The 20,198-nt window shown below is 37.4% G+C and overlaps 1 protein-coding gene across 1 annotated transcript in view; it reads left to right on the top strand.

The window, feature by feature from the left end:
* Positions 1-20,198, top strand: part of RICTOR (RPTOR independent companion of MTOR complex 2) — a 112,414-nt gene that overhangs the window by 72,816 nt on the left and 19,400 nt on the right. Inside the window, exons 19-29 of the mRNA XM_072858907.1 lie at positions 2,233-2,279; positions 5,269-5,404; positions 6,039-6,238; positions 7,319-7,445; positions 14,276-14,440; positions 14,889-14,965; positions 15,077-15,155; positions 17,729-17,838; positions 17,972-18,059; positions 18,850-18,942; positions 19,936-20,042. Coding sequence (XP_072715008.1) covers positions 2,233-2,279; positions 5,269-5,404; positions 6,039-6,238; positions 7,319-7,445; positions 14,276-14,440; positions 14,889-14,965; positions 15,077-15,155; positions 17,729-17,838; positions 17,972-18,059; positions 18,850-18,942; positions 19,936-20,042 — 1,229 coding nt within the window. The remainder of the gene's footprint in view (positions 1-2,232; positions 2,280-5,268; positions 5,405-6,038; positions 6,239-7,318; positions 7,446-14,275; positions 14,441-14,888; positions 14,966-15,076; positions 15,156-17,728; positions 17,839-17,971; positions 18,060-18,849; positions 18,943-19,935; positions 20,043-20,198) is intronic.

Below are 20,198 nucleotides of genomic sequence, written 5' to 3'. Positions count from 1 at the left end.
TAATATACAGTAAGGCAAGCAAGCCCTATGGCAAGCACAGAAGCCTGCCGATTAATAGCTTAACAGCAATAACAGCTATAAATTCTATCTATCTAGCACATTCCAATCAAATCTGTCATTATCTTGAACCCTTCGAGCCCCACGTTGGGCGCCAAAAAGGACTGTCGCGGTTTAGCCCCAGCTGGCAACTAAGCACCACGCAGCCACTCGCTCACTCCCCCCACAATAGGATGGGGGAGAGAATCGGAAGAGCAAAAGTAAGAAAACTTGTGGGTTGAGATAAATACAGTTTAATAGGGAAAGCAAAAGCCGCGCACGCAAGCAAAGCAAGGAATTCATTCACTCCTTCCCATGGGCAGGCAAGTGTTCAGCCATCTCCAGGAAAGCAGGGCTCCATCACGCGTAATGGTTACTTGGGAAGACAAACGCCATCACTCCAAATGTCCCCTCCTTCCTCCTTCTTCTTTCCCAGCTTTATATACTGAGCATGACGCCATATGGTATGGAATAGCCCTTTGGTCAGTTTGGATCAGCTGTCCTGGCTGTGCCCCCTCCCAGCTTCTTCTGCACCTGGCAGAGCGTGGGAAGCTGAAAAGTCCTTGACCAGTGCAGCAGCAACTAAAACATCTCTGTATTATCAACACTGTTTTCAGCACAAATCCAAAACATAGCCCCATACCAGCCACTATAAAGAAAATTAACTCTATCTCAGCTGAAACCAGGACAACAGACTTTACTGTAACACTACTAGACTAATAGATATCTATGATTATTAATCATAGATATTTTTACCTTTGATTCAGTATTAAAGATATTATCAAGAAGCTGTTCTTCAGAATCTCACTTTTTAATTAGTCTGTGTAGTACTTTGACAGTGGAAGTTTTATGTAGTTGACAACTAAGGTTTTTTGGGGGGGTTGGTTTTTTGTTGTTTTTTTGTTGTTTTTTTTTCTCCTCTGAAATTTAGGTCAAGCTGTCAGTTTCCCTGCTATCTCAGACCTCCCCTGCAGTATATTTTCCTAGTGTCCTGTCGAACAGTTCTAAATGTCTCAAATCAGGGATTTCTGTCTTTCAGAATGAGAAGTTACTGTGTTTTCCGGTTAAATTCTAACCACTTCTGTTCCTGTTAACATTATCTTAGCTTACACTGGTGTTGTGCAGTTTATCAGAGTGGTCCATCTTAAGTCCCTGAATCAGCAGGATCCAGATTCCAGTGTTTGGACTTCACCATCTCGTGGCTATTCATGTCCCTCCAGTCTGTCGCAACCTCATGGCTGTGGAGCATCAGCTTTCCTACCACCTCACTACTTGCATCTCATATGGTCCCTTACTGCCTTTTTTACTTGCTCAGCTTGCTGTCTAAGCTGCTGTCGAATAGCAGCTTGCTGTCTAATAGCAGCAAAAGTGGCAGTGGTCAGGATGGAGGAATTGAGACTGTGTTAACAGTAGAGCTTCACACTTAATCTGGCACTGTGGGTTCAATGTTACTAGTATAGTCAGTTTTACTAATCATTAACTAGTGCACTATATATCTTAATACTAGTATACCAATTGGAAATGTAGAACTGTATTGCTTAGGTAGGAAAGAAAAATGTTTGACGCACTTTTTTCCATCCCTTCCAAGAAGATACTAGTAGCAACAAAAATAAATCTGAAACCATAGAGACAACGCATGGTTGTAAAAACAGAGGAAAATATAATATGAAGAAAGGATAGGTCCAGAAGAGAGTATTATGGTTTGTGTGATCCTCTTTAAAACATCTTACAAAGTATCAACAGAGGAGTTTAAATACCATTTTAATAAGCAGTATTTAAGTGAGCTATAACAGAAAAATGATTATTTTTAATAGTGAAAACAACAACAAAACCCAATTTCCCTGTTATGTGTATCAAAATTTGTTTGCTATTTGCAGAGAAGAAACTGAGAAAAATTGTTTATTTTTCATTAGCTTTTCATAGTTTGCTGTTTTCATTAGAATTGTGGCCTTGTACACATAGCATGCACCTGACATTCCCTGTCCTTCTCTAGAAAAAAATCAAACAGTTCTTGGAGCAAGAAGTGTGGGCTTTTCAATAAGATAAGGGTTTTTTTATAGGTAACATTAGATGCAAGAAGACTTACACTTCTAATTATTAGATAAATATAACTATAATAGAAATGAGTAAATTTTAGTGACTAATCAAGGACTGATGTACAAGTTTCATATAATGCTATATTTGCTGTTTTTCTAGTGGCCAAATGTAAATCTAAGGAACTATAAAGATGAACAATTGCACAGGTATGTAAAAATTACATAGACTTCCTTTGAAGAAAGAAATTTGGAAAAACTGGGTTTTAATATTGCAATAAACTATTCCTTGATGTGTCACATTTCTAAAACTTAATCTATAGATAAGCAGCAAAAATGAAAATTTAGATAATTAGGTTGCAATATTTGCTTTAAATAAACAGGTCTTTAAGCTTTAGTGATTTCTTTTCTGTGCACAGATACTTTATATATTTACTCCCTAAACAAGAATAATATCAGCTTTGCAAACACCTTATTTCATTTTAAACCTTAAAGTATTACCTCCTTGATATTTCATACGTTAATGTTTGATGTCAGCACTTCACAAATTTTGACAGAATAGGTCTACAATGGTACAGTTATATATTATAGCTTTCATCAAAATCCAAGAGGAAGTTATTTCTAGTTGCTATTAATGGCAAGGGAAGCATGTGTGATTTGAAAAGACAATCAGTACAGCTCCGATTCCTTTCATGTCTGTTGGCATTAAGGCATTTTTATTACTTTGTGCATGTGTGGTAATAGTGTTACTAATTAGTTCTTGGATGTCACTTTTAACATGCATTTCAGAAATTGATTTGATTAAACAAACTACTTTGAAGAGTAGTTCTGTATTTGTAGGCATGGAAAGCTACTTCTACATGAATTTAAGGAAAAATCTAAAGCTAAAACATATCCTGAAAGGCTCACGCTGCATAATTTTAAATTTTTACTAAAAAGTAATCAGGCAACTTTTATATAGTGTTCCCAGCATAAGTGATAGTCCCATTGTAATAATAGTCATTATTTAATTTTGCATTTGTGTGTTTTTCTGATTATTTTTTTTTTCCTTCCCTAAACATTAATTGCTAATCTATACTTTTTGGTAAAGGATTATTTACCAAACCCGGTGGTTTATAACGTTGCTTCTCTAAAGGAAAATCTGCAGTCCTGGCTGTGACACCAACATCCACTCCTCTACCTACCTACCTACCTGGGACAGCGTTCCTGTTCCCTGGTTTTGTGCTGCACTCAAGCATTGTTCAGTGCCTACATAATTTAATTCTAAATAAATTGAGAAAACCTAGGATTCAATTACTGTAAAGCTTATACAGTTGGTTGATCTTTTCTACAGGATTGTGGGTTAGATGCTTTAATGGCTTTAAAATGCTGCTGTTCTTGTTTAATTATAACTAGTTAACCCCCAAATCTCTCTAGTTTCAATGCTGATCATAAAATAAATTTCAGCCACCTTGTTTTTGAGGTGTAAAGTGAATTTAGTTGTCCTTCCATAAGTTGATTAATTTTTTTATTTTATTGTTAGTGTTTTTGTGATGATCTTATGGCTGTTAAAGTGAAATTCAAAATATTTTTGATATAGATCCCTTCATTTCATAGAGATACGGTTAATGCAGTGTGTGTATACACATATATATGTATATACATACATATATACACACTTAAGTATACATGTGTATATATACACTCACATATAAATGTGTGTGTTAATATATATAATATATTTATTGCTAATAACCCAGAATAAAATACATTTCACTTGACAAAATTTAAAGCCCTCAGATTTCCTTTATAATTGGTCCTGCGTTTGGAGAGTTGCTTACTCTCACTTTTTTAACTAAAGGCACAGTGCTTTAGTTAAGTTTCTTAACGCTTGACATATCTACTTTCAGACAGAACATTCTGTGTTATTTTAAAGCGCAAATGTGTGTTTATTTTTTGACTAAGAATTGGTGAGGGGAAGCTCTTTGAAGATTTATTCCTGCAACGCAAAATTCAAGCTATATTGCTCACCATGGTTTCAAAAAGTCTGAGTGAGAGTCTGCATTTGCAATCACTGTGTTATTCTTCAGAAACGCTCAAGTGAGGTGAATGAAAATACTGTTGCTGAATAAATATGGCCTTTTTCTGGCAGAACATAAAATTTTGGGTTTTTTGCAGTAGTGTTAACTATTATAGCTAAAGAAAAGTCATGTCAGATAAACATTAAGACAGACTCTTCTTTAGCTCTTTGTAAGTCTAGATAGTATAGTCTTTGAAACTCACCACAGAGTAAATTACAGCAAAATAAATTATAAGCATGAGAATGAGAAGGAAGCTATGGCTTCTAAGAGCACAGAGATTTTGAGTTCCTTTGCTTATTTTAAGTCATGGCATAGAAAACCCTTTATAACTGTTGTGGTTTAGCCCCAGTTGGCAATTAAGCACCACAGAGCCGCTCCCTCACCCTCCCCCCCACCCCCGGTGGGATGGGGGAGAGAATTGGAAGAGCAAAAGTAAGAAAACTCGTGGGTTGAGATAAGAACAGTTTAATAATTGGAACAAAATAATAATAATAATAATAAATTGTAATGAGAAGGAAAACAACAAGAGAGACAGAGAGAGGAACAAAACCCAAGAAAAGAAAAAAAAAAAAACCAAAACCAAACCAGTGATACAACCGCTCACCACCCACCGACTGATGCCCAGCCAGTCCCTGAGCAGCGACCGCTGCCCCCTGGCCAACTGCCCCCAGTTTCTATACTGAGCATGACGCCATATGGTATGGAATAGCCCTTTGGGCAGTGTGGGTCAGCTGTCCTGGCTGTGCCCCCTCCCAGCTTCTTGTGCGCCCGGCAGAGCAGGGGAAGCTGAAAAGTCCTTGACCAGTGTAAACACCGCTTAGTGACAGCCAAAACATCAGCGGGTTATCAACATTATTCTCATCCTAAAATCCAAAGCACAGCACTATACCAGCTACTAGGAAGAAAATTAACTCTATCCCAGCTGAAACCAGTACAATAACAAACAGTACAGCTGCATCTCTGAAATAGTGTCTGCATAGACTCATTACTGATACCTGCTACTCTTTTAATAACTTTTGAAAATTTATTGCTAATAAGCTAATTTAGTGATAAAACAACTTTTATACCAGCATCATTTTGTAATGTGAGACTGTCCTTGTCTTACTGAAAAATAACAAATTCTTTTTTACTTTCCGTAGGTTTGTAAGGAGATTGCTATATTTTTACAAGCCTAGCAGTAAACTGTATGCCAACCTGGATCTGGACTATGCCAAGGCTAAGCAGCTTACTGTGGTGGGTTGTCAGTTTACTGAATTTCTTCTTGAATCAGAAGAGGTAAGAAATTTTCAGCTACAAGACTGGAGATAGAATGCATAGTGCTGCTGTATACCACTTAGAGGAAAAACCTTAATTTTAGTAAAGACTTTGGGTGTTAAATTTAAAATGATCAGTGTAATTAAGAAATATAACTTAAAATCATGAATTGTCCAGATGAGACACTGAGGAAGACGACTGTGTTTAAGTAGGAGTTTTATTAAATACAGCTTTATTAAATGCAACTTAGGGTTTGGTTGTGGTTTTTTTTGTTTCTGTTAGGGGTTTTTTTGTTTGTTTGTGTTTTTTGTTTGTTTGTTTTGGGGTGGTTTTTTTTCCTATGTTTATCCTTTGTTTCCCTGCCTCCTTTCTTCCTGTGTGCTAAAGACTTTTATGCCTCAGGCTAGAGGAAAATGTCATTGAACAATCCTTTTCTTGGAAAGAATAGAATTGGTCCTAAGATGTCTCCAAGCTAAACTCCTTTTGTTTGCCTTGAACCTTTTTCTTTAGTCTGAATTGCGTTTGCCAAATAGCATTTCTGTTTTATATCTGTATTGTGTTTGTATATTTTAAGAAATTTTCAACGATGGATTTCAATAAGGAAGAGAGACCCAGTTCTGTTACTAGTAAATGCTATTACTCTTTGTTTTGTTAGGATGGACAAAGTTACCTGGAGGAATTAGTTAAAGATATCGTACATTGGCTCAATTCTTCATCAGGAATGAAACCTGAACGTAGTCTTCAAAATAATGGGTTACTAAACACCCTTAGCCAGCACTACTTTCTGTTTTTTGGTACACTCTCTTGTCACCCTCATGGAGTGAAAATGCTTGAAAAATGTAATGTTTTTCAGTGGTGAGTGTTTTTATTCTGTTTGAATTCTGCTTACAGGCATAATAGTTACGAAAATTGTAAACTGTGCATGAGGACCACGATCTGTAAAGCTGAAAACTGTAAAGTTCTTTTGACTTACAAGTAAAGATCCCTAGTTGTGGAGGTTTTGGGTGTTCTTTTAAGAGGTCTTTTAGTCTGTCTTACTGAACAGACATGAGTGATTGTGTTACAAAATAGCTTACTTTTTCCTGTCCACACCTATCTGACAGAAATCAGTATCAGGAAGGATGATACTGTACTGAAATGTTTAAAAAAAAACAAAACAAAAAAACCCCAAACAAACAAAAAAACCCAAAACCCCAACAAAACAAAAAAAACCCCAGCAAACTGGTAGGTATCATACTGTGTTTGAAATATGATGATGCATGTTGTACCTAAACTTCGGTCCAATATATTTGAGTGAAGCTATGAAGTTCAAAATTTTGTTTGGGTACAAATAAACTTACCTTCTTTTTGGAGTAATTTGGCCAATAGCCAGTTTATTTCAAATACAGTAAATTTTAAGAGAAAATTCAGGTGTGTTGATGTACTCTGTTTTCTGGGGTTTGTTTTTGGTTTTTTGGTGGGTTTTTGTGGTTTTTTGTGTGTTTTTTTTTAAATTGTTCTCATTGCTTATTAGAATGCAAGTTTTTTACTGGCTAGAGAACTTTTACAATAAAAAAACATTTAGAATAAAATCTAGACAGTTAATAGGACTAACCTTATGGCAAGCTGTATACACAGAATGTTTTAGTGTGGAATTGTTCACAGAGCTTCATGAACATTTATTTTTGTACTCCTAATCAATCCAAGTATACTGACAAAACTGTTACATAGCAGTTATAAGTTTAGTGCATTATTTGGTCTCCCTTTGACTCTAACAGCTGTAACAGTTTAAAACTCACTCCATTTCATATGAGACCTTACTTTGTATTCTTCTGCATTTATAGAAATGAAAGTCTAATTCAGAGTACTTAAGTTTTAAATTATTGATTGAATAAATAAGTGGGTTTGAGTGGGTTCAAATACTAATTTTTTATTCACCTCCCCCCCCCCCCCCAGCCTTCTTAATCTTTGCTGTTTGAAGAACCAGGATCACCTATTAAAGTTGACTGTTTCTAGTTTGGATTACAGCAGAGATGGGTTAGCAAGAGTTATCCTTTCTAAAATCCTGACAGCAGCTACTGATGTAAGTTTGATTCTACTTATGTTCCATTGTTGTTTGCCACTAGACGTTTATTTTGTTATTCAAGGTGCGTGACTATTTTTAAGATAATGTATATGCAGAAAAGTTTTTATTTTTTTATTTAGAGAAATGAAACTCCTACTTGTATAGCTTTTGAATTTGCTGTGGAATTCACACCTTGTATTGTATTTGCTCAAGAAATTGTCATTCAAACAGGTGTTTCTGTCATGTATGAAGGGGGTTAAAGTCTTTAAATGCGTAAACCAAATGTAAACCAAATATAACATTGTCTAGGTCAGTGGACATCCTAAACCAATGGTGAAGGCATTGTTTTCACAAACAGAAATGTGTATTTCTAGCAATAATAAGCAGGTTAACCTTCCAGTGATAGATATCGTTTTGATAATGATTGAGATTACTGTGGTGGAACTGAGTAGAAGCTATAGCTCCTGGAACAAGGGGGTGGTTCAGAAATAGGCATTGGGATTTGTACTTCTGAATCAAAGAAGGTGAGTGGAAATAAAACACAGACTTATGTAGAGTTGGGAAAGGAAGCTCTTGAACTTTTTTAAGAAAAGAGAAATCAATCAGGTGTAATATAGTAGACAAGCAAGCATTAATGTCAGGGAAATTACAATTATTAAGTTGAAATCTTAATTGGGAAAGAACTTCCAGTACTTTGGGGAGAGCTATTCCTCTGTTGCCTGGACAAGGCAGGGTATACTCTAGAGTGGATACAAGAGGGAATAAGGTAGATGCTAGCTTTAAACGTCTGAATGTATTTTGGAAATGGAGAGGGAAAGAAAGAAATTGAGGATATTTCTTTTAGACTATCAAAGATATGATGATTCTTATGGGTAAAGAGAGGAGTCTGAAAGTAATAAAGATAGTTGGGGTTGAAGGAATGACTTATTGAAAGAAGAGGGTAAGACTCCCTATTGACTGATTTTTAAGTAATCTTTCAAAGAAGTGATGACTTTGATATCCTTTCTCCAAAGGTGTTTTATGCCCAGTCTGAGCAAGGAAATAGAAATTAATATGTTGTGAGGACACATGCCTGTGTTTTTATTAGACTTCTAAGCTCCTGGTAGATGACTGTCAATTAAGAGCAATTTAGACTATGGAACTTCATTTAGCTGTTTCTATTGAGATTTCATGTCAATGGCTACTGCCCCCTCCACCACCTCCCAGCTATTTTTACCTCATAAAAAGGGGCCATACGTGGGAGAAGAGCACTCTGGCATTTCAGTTTCTTCCAAATGCAGGTAGTTAACAATTAGAAAAAAGTCCAGGCATGCTGTCACAATCTCCTCAACGAAGTATACAGTTACACTAATAGTTTGAGGAATTTTATTATGAATTAGCATTTGTGGTTTAGATTTTGGGAAAGATTTCTTGATTCTGATATCTAAAGTATGAAGACTTAAATTCTGTTTTGAGAGAGATACTTCCAAATGTTTTCAAGCATCCAGTACTTACACCACAAGCTTTAGGGTAGGTAGGAATGGGTTGATCTCCTTCCAAATGTTCTGTAAAGACCTACTTTTAACTTTTTTTTTGGGGGGGGGGGGGGAGGAGGAAACAAAACAGAATGTATTCAACTCTGATACAGGTATCACTAGCTGTAAGCAGACTAGCTTGAAGCGGGGTGCAGATATGTCTGAACATACTGTCCCAAGCATATGCAAAGCCAGAAAGCAGTTGAGAGCTACTGCTGCTCTTAGTGATGATAACTTAAAATACAATTTCCACCTATTTGTAGTTCAGCTTAATGAACAATGGGTAGTAAACACTTGTACTTCGGACATGAATAGGATAGACATCACTCTCTAGCACCTTAGAAATTAAGAAAGCTTGTAGAGCCCTGTACTGGTTTTGGTTGGGATAGAGTTAAATTTCTTCATAGTAGCTCGTATGGGGCTGTGTTTTGGATTTGTGCTGATAACACAGGGATGTTTTAGTTGTTGCTAAGTAGTGCTTATACTAAATCAAGGACTTTTCAGCTTCCCATGCTCTGCCAGGTGCATGAGAAGCTGGGAGGGGACACAGCCAGGACAGCTGACCCCAACTGCCCAAAGGGCTGTTCCATACCATATGGCATCATGCTCAGTATATAAAGCTGGGGGGGGGTGCTGCTTGGGGACTGGCTGGGCATTGGTTGGTTGGTGGTGAGCAATTGTTTTCTTTTGCATCACTTGTCTTTCTTGGGTTTTATTTTCTTCTCTCTGATGGTTTTTTCTTTTCTTTACATTTTTTTTTAATTTATTTTTCATTATTAAACTGTTTTTTATCTCAATCCATGAGTTTGTTTCTCACTTTTACCCTTCTGATTCTTCCCCCCCCCATCCCATCCCATCCCACCAGGGGGGGAAGCAAGCAAGTGCTTTGTGGTGCTTAGTTGCTGGCTGGGGTTAAACCATGACAAGCCCCCAGGTTTATCCATTTCAGTTCTGGTCTGTTTGGGATTGTGAAAAGGATTAGAGATCATGATCTGAATTTTAATAGGCCTCACTGGTATTACCATGAGTATTTAATGCCGAACCTTGACAGATGTTGAGGTAGAACTCCTTGGAGAAAGCTAAGAGACATTATACAGGCTCAGAAACTTAAGAATGCAAATTTTGGAGCTCAAACATAAATAATTAGTTTTAAAGACAGAGATCTTTCTTGCCAGATGTACTGATACCTTCTCACATCTGTGATGTTTTAAGGTCTTGGCCTACGTTAGTAGCCTGTGGCTACTGAGTTGTAATGTTTCTATTTCTCAGTCTCACATTGATGCGTGGATCTAGTAACGTTGTCTAGGGAAACAGCAGAGATAAAGTAACTGTCTATTTTTGGAAGTCTCTTGAAATGTTAAAGAATAGAAATGATTAGAATATGTCTTCTCAACTGCCTACCACTGATTTATGAGAAAGGTTACAGTTTTACTTATAAAATATGTGCACTGATATGGGTCAGTAGTCCTTAATATCAGAATTAGGTGTGCAGTCAGGTATAGCAGGTCTCTAACCATAGTGATCTCTAGGAAAATTCACAACTGAGATGTCGTGACTTAAATTCTACTATTTAGAGTTCAGTGTTGCACAGGATGAGACTGTACCCTGATTTTTGTACCCTGCAATATCATGAGAATCCCTTCAATATTGTCTTAAAAAAAAAAAAAGTATTTATGATAACACATTTAAGAAATATAAAAAAAAATAAATCTTGTTCATCACAAATGTAAATGAATCTTTTGCTATCAGGATACTAAAAAAGAAGGAAGATTTACTGTTTGAACCTCTTAAATAGAGCTTGACTTCCTTTGTGAAGCGTATTGAAACCTGAGGGATGGATAAAACTACTTCAGGGTGTTTTGTTCCCTGAATTAGTTGAACTGCTTGGAATTCTTGGAATTCATAGGGAAATATTTTGTATATTTCATCTAAAAGAGGAAAAATACAAATAGAATGGACTGTCTCAGCCAGCAGAAATGGATCTACATTTGCATCAACCGCTGATGATTTCATACTTGGATAAAATTTATTTACTTCCTTAAGAAATTATTTTCCTGTTTTACATGTGCCCAGCTGCATACATTCTTATGGTGGAAACTGAACTGATAAGATTGAGGAGAACATTTCATTGACTACTATTTGACAAAAAGGCAAAACACTGACCTTTTGAAGAACCTGTTGGCAATGCTTGGTGTACAGAATATTGCCAGTATCATCTCTTGGACAAAATGCTTGTGTTCCCAGTAGAAGATGAAAGCGTAAAAAGCTAATCCAAAGGATAAAACGTTTTGATTATTCTGATATTAACTGTATCCTTAGTGGTATAAGTGGTATTTTTGAGCTACTGTAATTGGCAAAACTACAAGTCTCTTCCAGAAGTTAAAATATCTATGTGAGGTGGAAATAGGTGTCAATTCTGAGAGGGTAAGATAGCAGAAAGAATATGGCAATATTGAACTGACAGGTATTTGTATGGGCAGTTCCACTGACTGAGGAGTAATTCGGAATTACCTCTGTTTAGAAGTTAGGGGAAGGTATCTGCCATTTTCTGGGTTTTACGGTCTGGAATTCTGAAACAGCAGCATTGTCAACAGCAAAAGAAAACTTATTCCTTCGTATTTAGCAAGCATGATAGGAAAAAATTGAAACTTGGCACAGTTTATACCACTCACTACTCTGTCCTGTGAGAAGAATATATTTTTAAATATTACCAGAACTGACATTCTGTCACCTTGGACAAGTGAATCCTAAGATTAAAAATGAATATGCAGTTCAATTCAAATAAGGCACTTACAAGCCCTTCCACCTTCCCTTTTCAAGGACTTCTGATGAGGACTTCGTAGGATGAGTGGAGCCTGTATAGTAAGCAAATGCCTATGGAACAGTTTGTATTAATTCAGAATCCAGAAGACAAATTGTGGTGTGTGTTTTTTTTTTTGTTTTGTTTTAATTCTGTATGCTGCCTCTGGCTTCTAAATTATGTTTAAAAGCAATAAAAATGCATGGAACCGGACATAATTTCTGAAAAGCAGTGTTTCGTAAGGGAGAAAGACCATCTCCAGAAAGGCTTCTTCCCTTCAGAAACTTTAATTCCCTGAGATGTTTTTTAATGAAATAGCCTCATACACCTTTTATAGCTATCCAGAGCTGTGAAGCAGGTTTGTTAGCCATTTGCTAATGAGTGTCTTGGAACAAGGAAAAGTCATTTCTGTAGTCAGCTTAGCATTAGAAGGGGAGAGTAGCTTTTTTGGGGGTGACTATATACAACAAAAACATTTACAGAGCAATATCTTTGCAGATCAGTGAAGCAGAAGCACATCTTAACCTACTTCCAGATGTGCTTTGGTCATTCATGCTGAAGCAAATTAATACTGCCTCAGCTGCCTTTCTGCCAGCTCATGGTAGAAACAGCAGAGTAGCCAGTGTGTCCTCAAGTGTTGCAGTTCATGACCTAAAATTTTATCTTCATGGGTAGCTAAGAGGTAGATTTAGCCTATATCTACTGGCATCTATTCTGAGCTGTATGTAATCAGCTGAGGATAGTGACCTCTGCCTTGCGTCGTCACTTCTATAGGTCACAAAGACCTTTACTATTAAAAGTAAGAATCTTCTGACACATATAGTACAGGGCTTTATCTATGTTTTTCATGTAGTTCATGCTTGGGGGAAAGAGGGGAATGCCTGTTTCCTCAGATATCCTCTACACTGGTTTTTCCTTTTGGTTCCCATCAAAAGTAAAAACATTCCAGGATTTTGCTTCATCTTTTCCTTCTCCAAACAGAAAATAAAAATTGTGCTATTTCTGCACTAGCTATCTGGGTAGATTAATTCATATTTAGGAAGTATTTCAGGAAGTAAAGACTATTATCTTTTGTTCTCTGTATCCCATTCAGTATAGTTATAGCAGTAACGATGATTCTTTATAGACAGATTTTAACACTTGAACTACATGACACTGAATTCTGGTTTCACATTATTGTGTTACTTTGTAGGCTTAACATCTAGATCAAGTGATCATTTTGGCATAATAGCTCTTGTTCTCATCTTAAATAAGTATGCTGCTAGTCATCTATTACACATACAAGGCATACCACTAATGGGATGCAAGCCATTTCAAAACTGTTGTGCAGCCTAGATCAGAGTTGCAAATGACTGCCACAGTCATTCTTGGTACTTGTGTTATGTCATTCCTGCCTCCCCTCCAAAAAATAAGCCTCTGTATATTGAATAAATAGAAATGTGCACATGATACTTGAAGTTGAAATAATGAGACAAGGTTTTCAAAATGAACTGTGCACATTCACATTTCCTACTCCCATTTTCTTTCAAGTCCTGCTTGCCAAGTATTTCTGGAGGAGGGGAAAAAAAAAAATCCAGAAGATATTGTTAACCTAGGTAGTGCTGTCCAACCTGCATCAATTCGCCTATCTCTTGGAGTACAGATATTCACATACATCCCAACATAGATTGTTTGTGTTTTAATGTATAGAAAATTTACTTGGTTATAGCTATCATAGCCTTAAAGGTGTAGGGACTGAAGACCTGAAGAAAGATTTGGGCACCTGATTTTGTCTTTTCCAGCTATGCTTGTCTAAGTATAGGTAACACCTTTCCTAGTAAGTATACATTGTCAGGGTTATGCTGTGCTTACTCCAGAACAAATTCTTGTAGATTAAGCCTGTTGGTTTCTATTTTGTGTGTAATTTTTCTAATAAAAATTAGGTTAATCAGTTTATGATGTTTATTCAGCAAGTTTTGAACAGCAGTACAGGAACTGACAAGGTACTTCATTCTGCTGTCACTTAGAGAAATTCACAGTAGTAAACTAAGTGTTAGGAAACTGTCTTATTACAGAAAATAACATTTTTATATTTAGAAGGTTTTCTGAGAAGCTTTGAAGATCAGATACTTTTGGGAAACAATTTAAAATTTATTAAAATAAATTCCCCAGAGGTTCTAAGATTTGCTTGTTAAAGTATTTTTCAAAACATTACGTACATGAAAGTATATGCAATTGCACTGGTCATTTACAAGGTATTTCTCCTGTGTATCCTGATGAATTTGTGTGGTGCCATCACAGTGAATGACTAATTGATAAGGGCTTTCCAAGGAGACTTGCAGTGACCAGATTATTTGTGATCTCAGACTCAAATTTCCCATTTGATAAGCTAGAAATAGCTCTCTAATAGACTGTAGTTTTAATGCATTAAGGTGTGCATTGCAGTTACTTGCTATAAAATATGGTAACTGAAATGTATTTTTTAAAGTGATAAATCATTAACTACTTTAGCTATTTTTCTTCCATTCAAAAAAGTATTTTCCTTACTTTTGCAGAGCTGCAGGTTGTATGCAACAAAACACTTACGAGTATTACTGAGAGCAAACGTAGAGTTCTTCAGCAACTGGGGGATTGAGTTACTGGTGACCCAGTTACATGATAAAAATAAAACTATTTCTTCTGAGGCACTTGATATTCTAGATGAGGCATGTGAAGACAAGGTGAGCATCCTTTCCCTTTTCAACCTCTTTTTGGTATGTTACCCTGTAAGCTGTTCCCCACCCCCTCCCCCAGTAGCAAAGTAAAAGTATGCAGAAAGTCACTGATTATTTTCTTTCTTGATTCATTGATGGACTCAATAATAGTTTATAGACCCCTTGCTGAAAATACTGCAGTATTAATGACAAGAAAATGTAGACTTCTGGATTATGCCTACTTTTAAATATTAATTCAGACTAATTCAGGTATTTTGATCATTATACTTTCTGTAAAGGGGATATATATTAATGACAGAAGGTACTTAAAGTGGATAATATTAGGATGAGGTTAGTGCTGTTTGATACTTCCTTTTGTGAAAAACTTGCTGGTTTGCTGGCAGATTGTTGTAATTGTTGTAGTTTTCAGAATTACATGGTGCTCAGATACCTTACGCATTTTTAATTGTTTTAGGCCAATCTTCATGCCCTTATCCAAATGAAACCAGCTCTTTCTCACCTTGGAGACAAAGGTTTGCTTCTACTCCTAAGGTAAATGTTGAATACGCTGTTTGGCTTTACACTGTGGAAACAAGAAGTGTTTGTTTTTATTCAAATCATGTGATTTAAGTGGAGTACTAACTGTCTGATGTTACTTTACAGATTTCTGTCCATCCCAAAGGGGTTTTCATATCTAAATGAAAGAGGTTATGTAACAAAACAAATGGAAAAGTGGCAAAAGGTAATACTAAGAATAAAACGTGGGCGTTTGCTTGAAATTAGGAGGAGGAAGGGTGTGAATACGCAGGTTTAGAGGGTCAAAGATTATTTAAAATATTGTACATTTGTATATCTGTATTGCTAATGCCAATACTTTTTTTTTCCCCCGTCAGTGACTTATGATTTTGCTGAAAAAGGTTGACAGGGACGTACAGTTCCATAGCTCCTCTGTAGATGCGTGCTTTTGATTTACCCAAGCCTTTTATATAATTTTGATATTCTAGCAAATATTTCAGGAGTGTAGTGACTTACACAACAACCTATTTTGAAAAGTCAGTAAGGTCTTATCTAGAGAAGTGTGGAAAGGAATACTACTTTTCAAGATGCCTGTCACCTCTGGTTATAGAATCACAGAATCACTTCGGATGGAAAAGACCCTTAAGATCATTGAGTCCAACCATTAACCTAACACTGCCAAGACCACCACTACACCATGTCCCTAAGCACCACATCTACACGTCTTTTAAATACCTCCAGGGGATGGTGACTCGACTGCTTCCCCAGGCAGCCTGTTCCAGTGCTTGACAACCCCTTTGGTGAAGTAAAATTTTCCCTAACATCCAATCTAAACCTCCCCTGGCGCACCTTGAGGCCATTTCCTCTTGTCCTATCACTAGTTACCTGGGAGAAGAGACCAACCCCCACCTCTCTACAACCTCCTTTCAGGTAGTTGTAGAGAGCAATAAGGTCTCCCCTCAGCCTCCTTTCCTCCAGGCTAAACAACCCCAGTTCCCTCAGCCGCTCCTCATCAGACTTGTGCTCTAGACCCTTCCCCAGCTTTGTTGCCCTTCTTTGGACACGCTCCAGCCCCTCAATGTCCTTCTTGTAGTGAGGGGCCTAAAACTGAACACAGTAGTCGAGGTGCGGCCTCACCAGTGCTGAGTACAGGGGCACGATCACTTCCCTAGTCCTGCTGGCCACACTATTTTTGATACAAGCCAGGATGCCATTGGCTTTCTTGGCCACCTGGGCACACTGCTGGCTCATATTCAGGCGGCTGTCAACCAACACCCCCAGGTCCTTCTCTGCCTGGCAGCTTTCCAGCCACTCTTCCCCAAGCCTGTAGCGTTGCATGGGGTTGCTGTGGCCCAAGTGCAGGACCTTGCACTTAGCCTTGTTGAACCTCATACAATTGGCCCCAGCCCATCGATCCAGCCTGTCCAGGTCCCTCTGTAGAGCCTTCCTACCCTCAAGCAGATCAACACTCCCACCCAACTTGGTGTCGTCTGCAAACTGACTGAGGGTGCACTCGATCCCTTTGTCCAAATCATTGATAAAGATATTAAACAGGGCTGGCCCCAACACAGAGCTCTGGGGGACACCACTTGTGACCGGCCGCCAACTGGAGTAAACTCCATTCACCACCACTCTTTGGGCCCGGCCATCCAGCCAGTTCTTTACCCAGCAAAGACTACACCCGTCCAAGCCATGAGCAGCCAGTTTCTCCAGGAGAATGCTGTGGGAAACCATGTCAAAGGCTTTGTTGAAGTCTAGATAGACAACATCCACAGCCTTTCCCTCATCCACTAGGCGGGTCACCTTGTCATAGAAGGAGATCAGGTTGGTCAAGCAGGACCTGCCTTTCCTAAACCCATGCTGGCTGGGCTTGATCCCTTGGTTGTCCTGTATGTGCTGTGTGATGGCACCCAGGATGATCTCCTCCATAACCTTCCCCGGCACCGAGGTCAGACTGTGACAGGCCTGTGGTTCCCTGGGTCCTCCTTCCAGCCTTTCTTGTAGATGGGTGTCACATTTGCTAATCTCCAGTCAGCTGGGCCCTCCCTGGTTAGCCAGGACTGCTGGTAAATGATGGAAAGGAGCTTGGTGAGCACTTCTGCCAGTTCCTTCAGTACTCTCGGGTGGATCTCATCAGGCCCCATAGACTTGTGAGTGTCTAAGTGGTGTAGCAGGTCACTAACCATTTCCCCCTGGATTATGGGGGCTCCATTCTGGTCCCTGTCTCTGTTTTCCAGCTCAGGGGGCTGGGTACCCTGAGAACATTTGGTCTTGGTTTTTGCTAATTGAAGTTAAATCTAGATCTCATGAAGATAGAATTAGCTTATGCTATTAGGAAGTAAATAGGAACAACGAGACCCATTAAGGAAAATGCATCATTGTCAAGACTAGAATAAAACTCTTCATACGTTATTTTGTTTTTATAATTGATCATAAGTGCTTGGTCTCATTCCTGTTGGCTTTTAGGCAATTTTTTTACTAATTTATAAGCTGTCACTTCTCTAGGAATACTGAAATGCGTGGTGGTCTGTTGAGATTATTCGGGTTAGTCATATGAAGTATTTCCTTCTTTCCTTCCTTTTTTAACAATTCACTGAAATAATTATGGAATCAGTTGTCAGCTCTCTGCAGACTCATTGTATGTGTGAAGTGCAGTAATTTTGGTGAGCCTCACCTTCAAATCATAAAGAAATTCAGCCTTCCTTAAAGAGCACTTCAATTGTTCCTTCCTTATAAAGTACCATACTATAAAAACATTAACCACCTGAATGTATTTTGTCAACCTTTGTCATCTTTTAGGAATATAACTTAAAGTATGTTGAATTGATTGAAGAACAACTTAATGAAGCACTTACAACTTATCGCAAACCTGTTGATGGTGATAACTATGTTCGTCGGAGCAACCAAAGGTAAACTCTCCAAAAGAATCCTCTTCATCTGAAAAAACTCAAGAGTAGCTCATTGCATTACATTGCAGTGTAATTTATTTTAAAAGGAAATGTCAGAATTGCTGGGAAAGCATATGATTTCTCTTTCTGCCAGATTACAGCGACCACACGTGTACCTGCCAGTTCACCTTTATGGCCAACTGGTGCACCATAAAACAGGCTGCCATTTATTGGAGTCTCAGGTGAGGATAATAACTATTTGTAACTTGAAAGATTTTCAAGAGTATTGTAACCTTTTTAAAATATGTTTTAAAAGACATGGTATTTAAACAGTCATTGCAAAATAAGTTGATAATTAAAGTCTCAAGTTACATGGGGCCAAAAAGTTGTGCAGACAGTCTTTGCCATCTAGTCTCATGTAAAATTCCTTCTTGACACTGAAATATCAGAGAAATACCTTGCAACATTTTTCTTAAAATGGCTAGCAAAATCTTAGAATGGAAAGCAACTCACCAATAGAAATAATTTTTCAGTCTGTGAATGAACTGTATATTGACAAGTAAAACTGTGCCTATTCTTTTATGCATACAAAGATGTGGAGATGAGGGAATAAAGTCTTCTTTCTAATATCCTGAAGAGCTAAGAAAACAAACTCTAAGCCAATTCATAGTTGCTTAAATAAATTGACTTTTAATGTGGGTTTGCAAGATGATGTAATGAATTTAATATGATAGTTGAAAAGTTCAAGAGAAAGCTTATATATTGCAGTGTGTTAGTCTGATTAATTTGTTATCTTTATAAAATCTGAATTAACTTGATGCAGTCAGTGGTAATGTTAAAATTTTCGATCTGCATTACCATTGCTGTTAATTTATGGTTATTATGCTAGAACTACCACTATTTTATTTTGGGGTACATACTTTAAATTAGCACTTTACCTTTATTAAAACTGCAAGAGAACCTGTTTTACTGAGGTTTCCTCCTTTTCATTTTCAACTAAGTATTTTTTTTTCTTCTGTTTTTCTCCTTCAGAATATTGTTACAGATCTAAGTTACACTGTTCATTCCCCAATGCTGGATAAGTGGGAAGGAATTAAGCAGCTGAAAGCAGCCCTTTGGGCCTTGGTTAGTAATAGATTTACAATTTTTTTGCAGTTGTTTTGAGTTCTGTTATGTCTCTTGATTCTGAAATAACTAAGCAAAATCCCTTAAAATCATTATTTAGGGTTTTTGTCATAAAATGTGTGTGACTTTCCAAGTTAGTGGAAAGTACCTTAACTGGACTTTCAGATGAGAATTGTTCACTGCACCTGTTTTGTTCTGAGTCTTTTAATAGTTGCTTTGTCTTTCTTTTTTGTTTTGTTTTTTTTTTTGGGGGGGGGGGGGGTGTTGGTGGTTTTTTTGTTATTGTTGTTTTGGTCGGGTTATGTGAGGTTTTTTTTCTTTTGTTTTGTTTTAAACCAAATAAAAAAAACAGATTGCCACATGTAGTAACAGTATTACGATGGAACCACTGGTTACCGCTTGCTGTGGTCTATTTTTAATATATTTACTGTGGTCTTCCAAATTCAGTTTTTCTGGAAGAAAGCTGGCCGCTACTGTTGATGCATGTGAAGATACATGGTCATGACACCCCTGGTACTTGGGATATGTGAAAACCTAGAGTCTGTGCCTATCAAAGCTACACTTCTGAATTTGCTTTGCCACCTCAGCTGTTCGTCTGCTTCTTTCTTGTTTTCCCTAAAGTTTATTTTGGAACATTTGTCCAAGGTGACTATTACTGGAAGATATTGTAAGTATGTAATAAAATGCCTATTTAGGAAGAATGTAAAATGAATAATTCAAGATTGTACTGCTGGCTGTAGTAGAATTGGTAAAATGAGGAATACGTAGTAGTTAACTGTGACCAAGTTTAGGTATTATACATAGTGTCCCGAGTCCTTTTTTGGATTTGCATGACTAGGAAATGCCAAAAAGGGTGCTCAAATCTCTAATTGCTTTGAGAAGATATGGCTTGAAGCTGTACTATCAACAAACAAAAATGTTGAAAGCTTTACACTGATAGTGCTGCAGATCACATCAAAATCAAAACTTATTTGACAAACTGTTTTATTCCAGGGCAATATTGGATCATCAAATTGGGGTCTTAACTTGCTTCAAGAGGAGAATGTAATTCCCGATATAATGGCACTTGCACAACATTGTGAGGTTCTCTCTGTTAGAGGGTATGTGTATCTGATTTATACATAAAATTTACATATGGTAGTTCCAGTAGGCTTTCAAATAGCCTTACCTAATTTATGTGATATAGTTTTGCACTTACGTGGAAATCAGTTATTAAAGATCATTGGTGACTGAGTATCAATCTCAGTCCTATACAA

The sequence above is a fragment of the Ciconia boyciana genome, chromosome 4 (assembly GCF_034638445.1).
Source record: "Ciconia boyciana chromosome 4, ASM3463844v1, whole genome shotgun sequence".
NCBI classification, from domain to species: domain Eukaryota; kingdom Metazoa; phylum Chordata; class Aves; order Ciconiiformes; family Ciconiidae; genus Ciconia; species Ciconia boyciana.
This window is presented reverse-complemented; position numbering and strand designations above follow the sequence as displayed.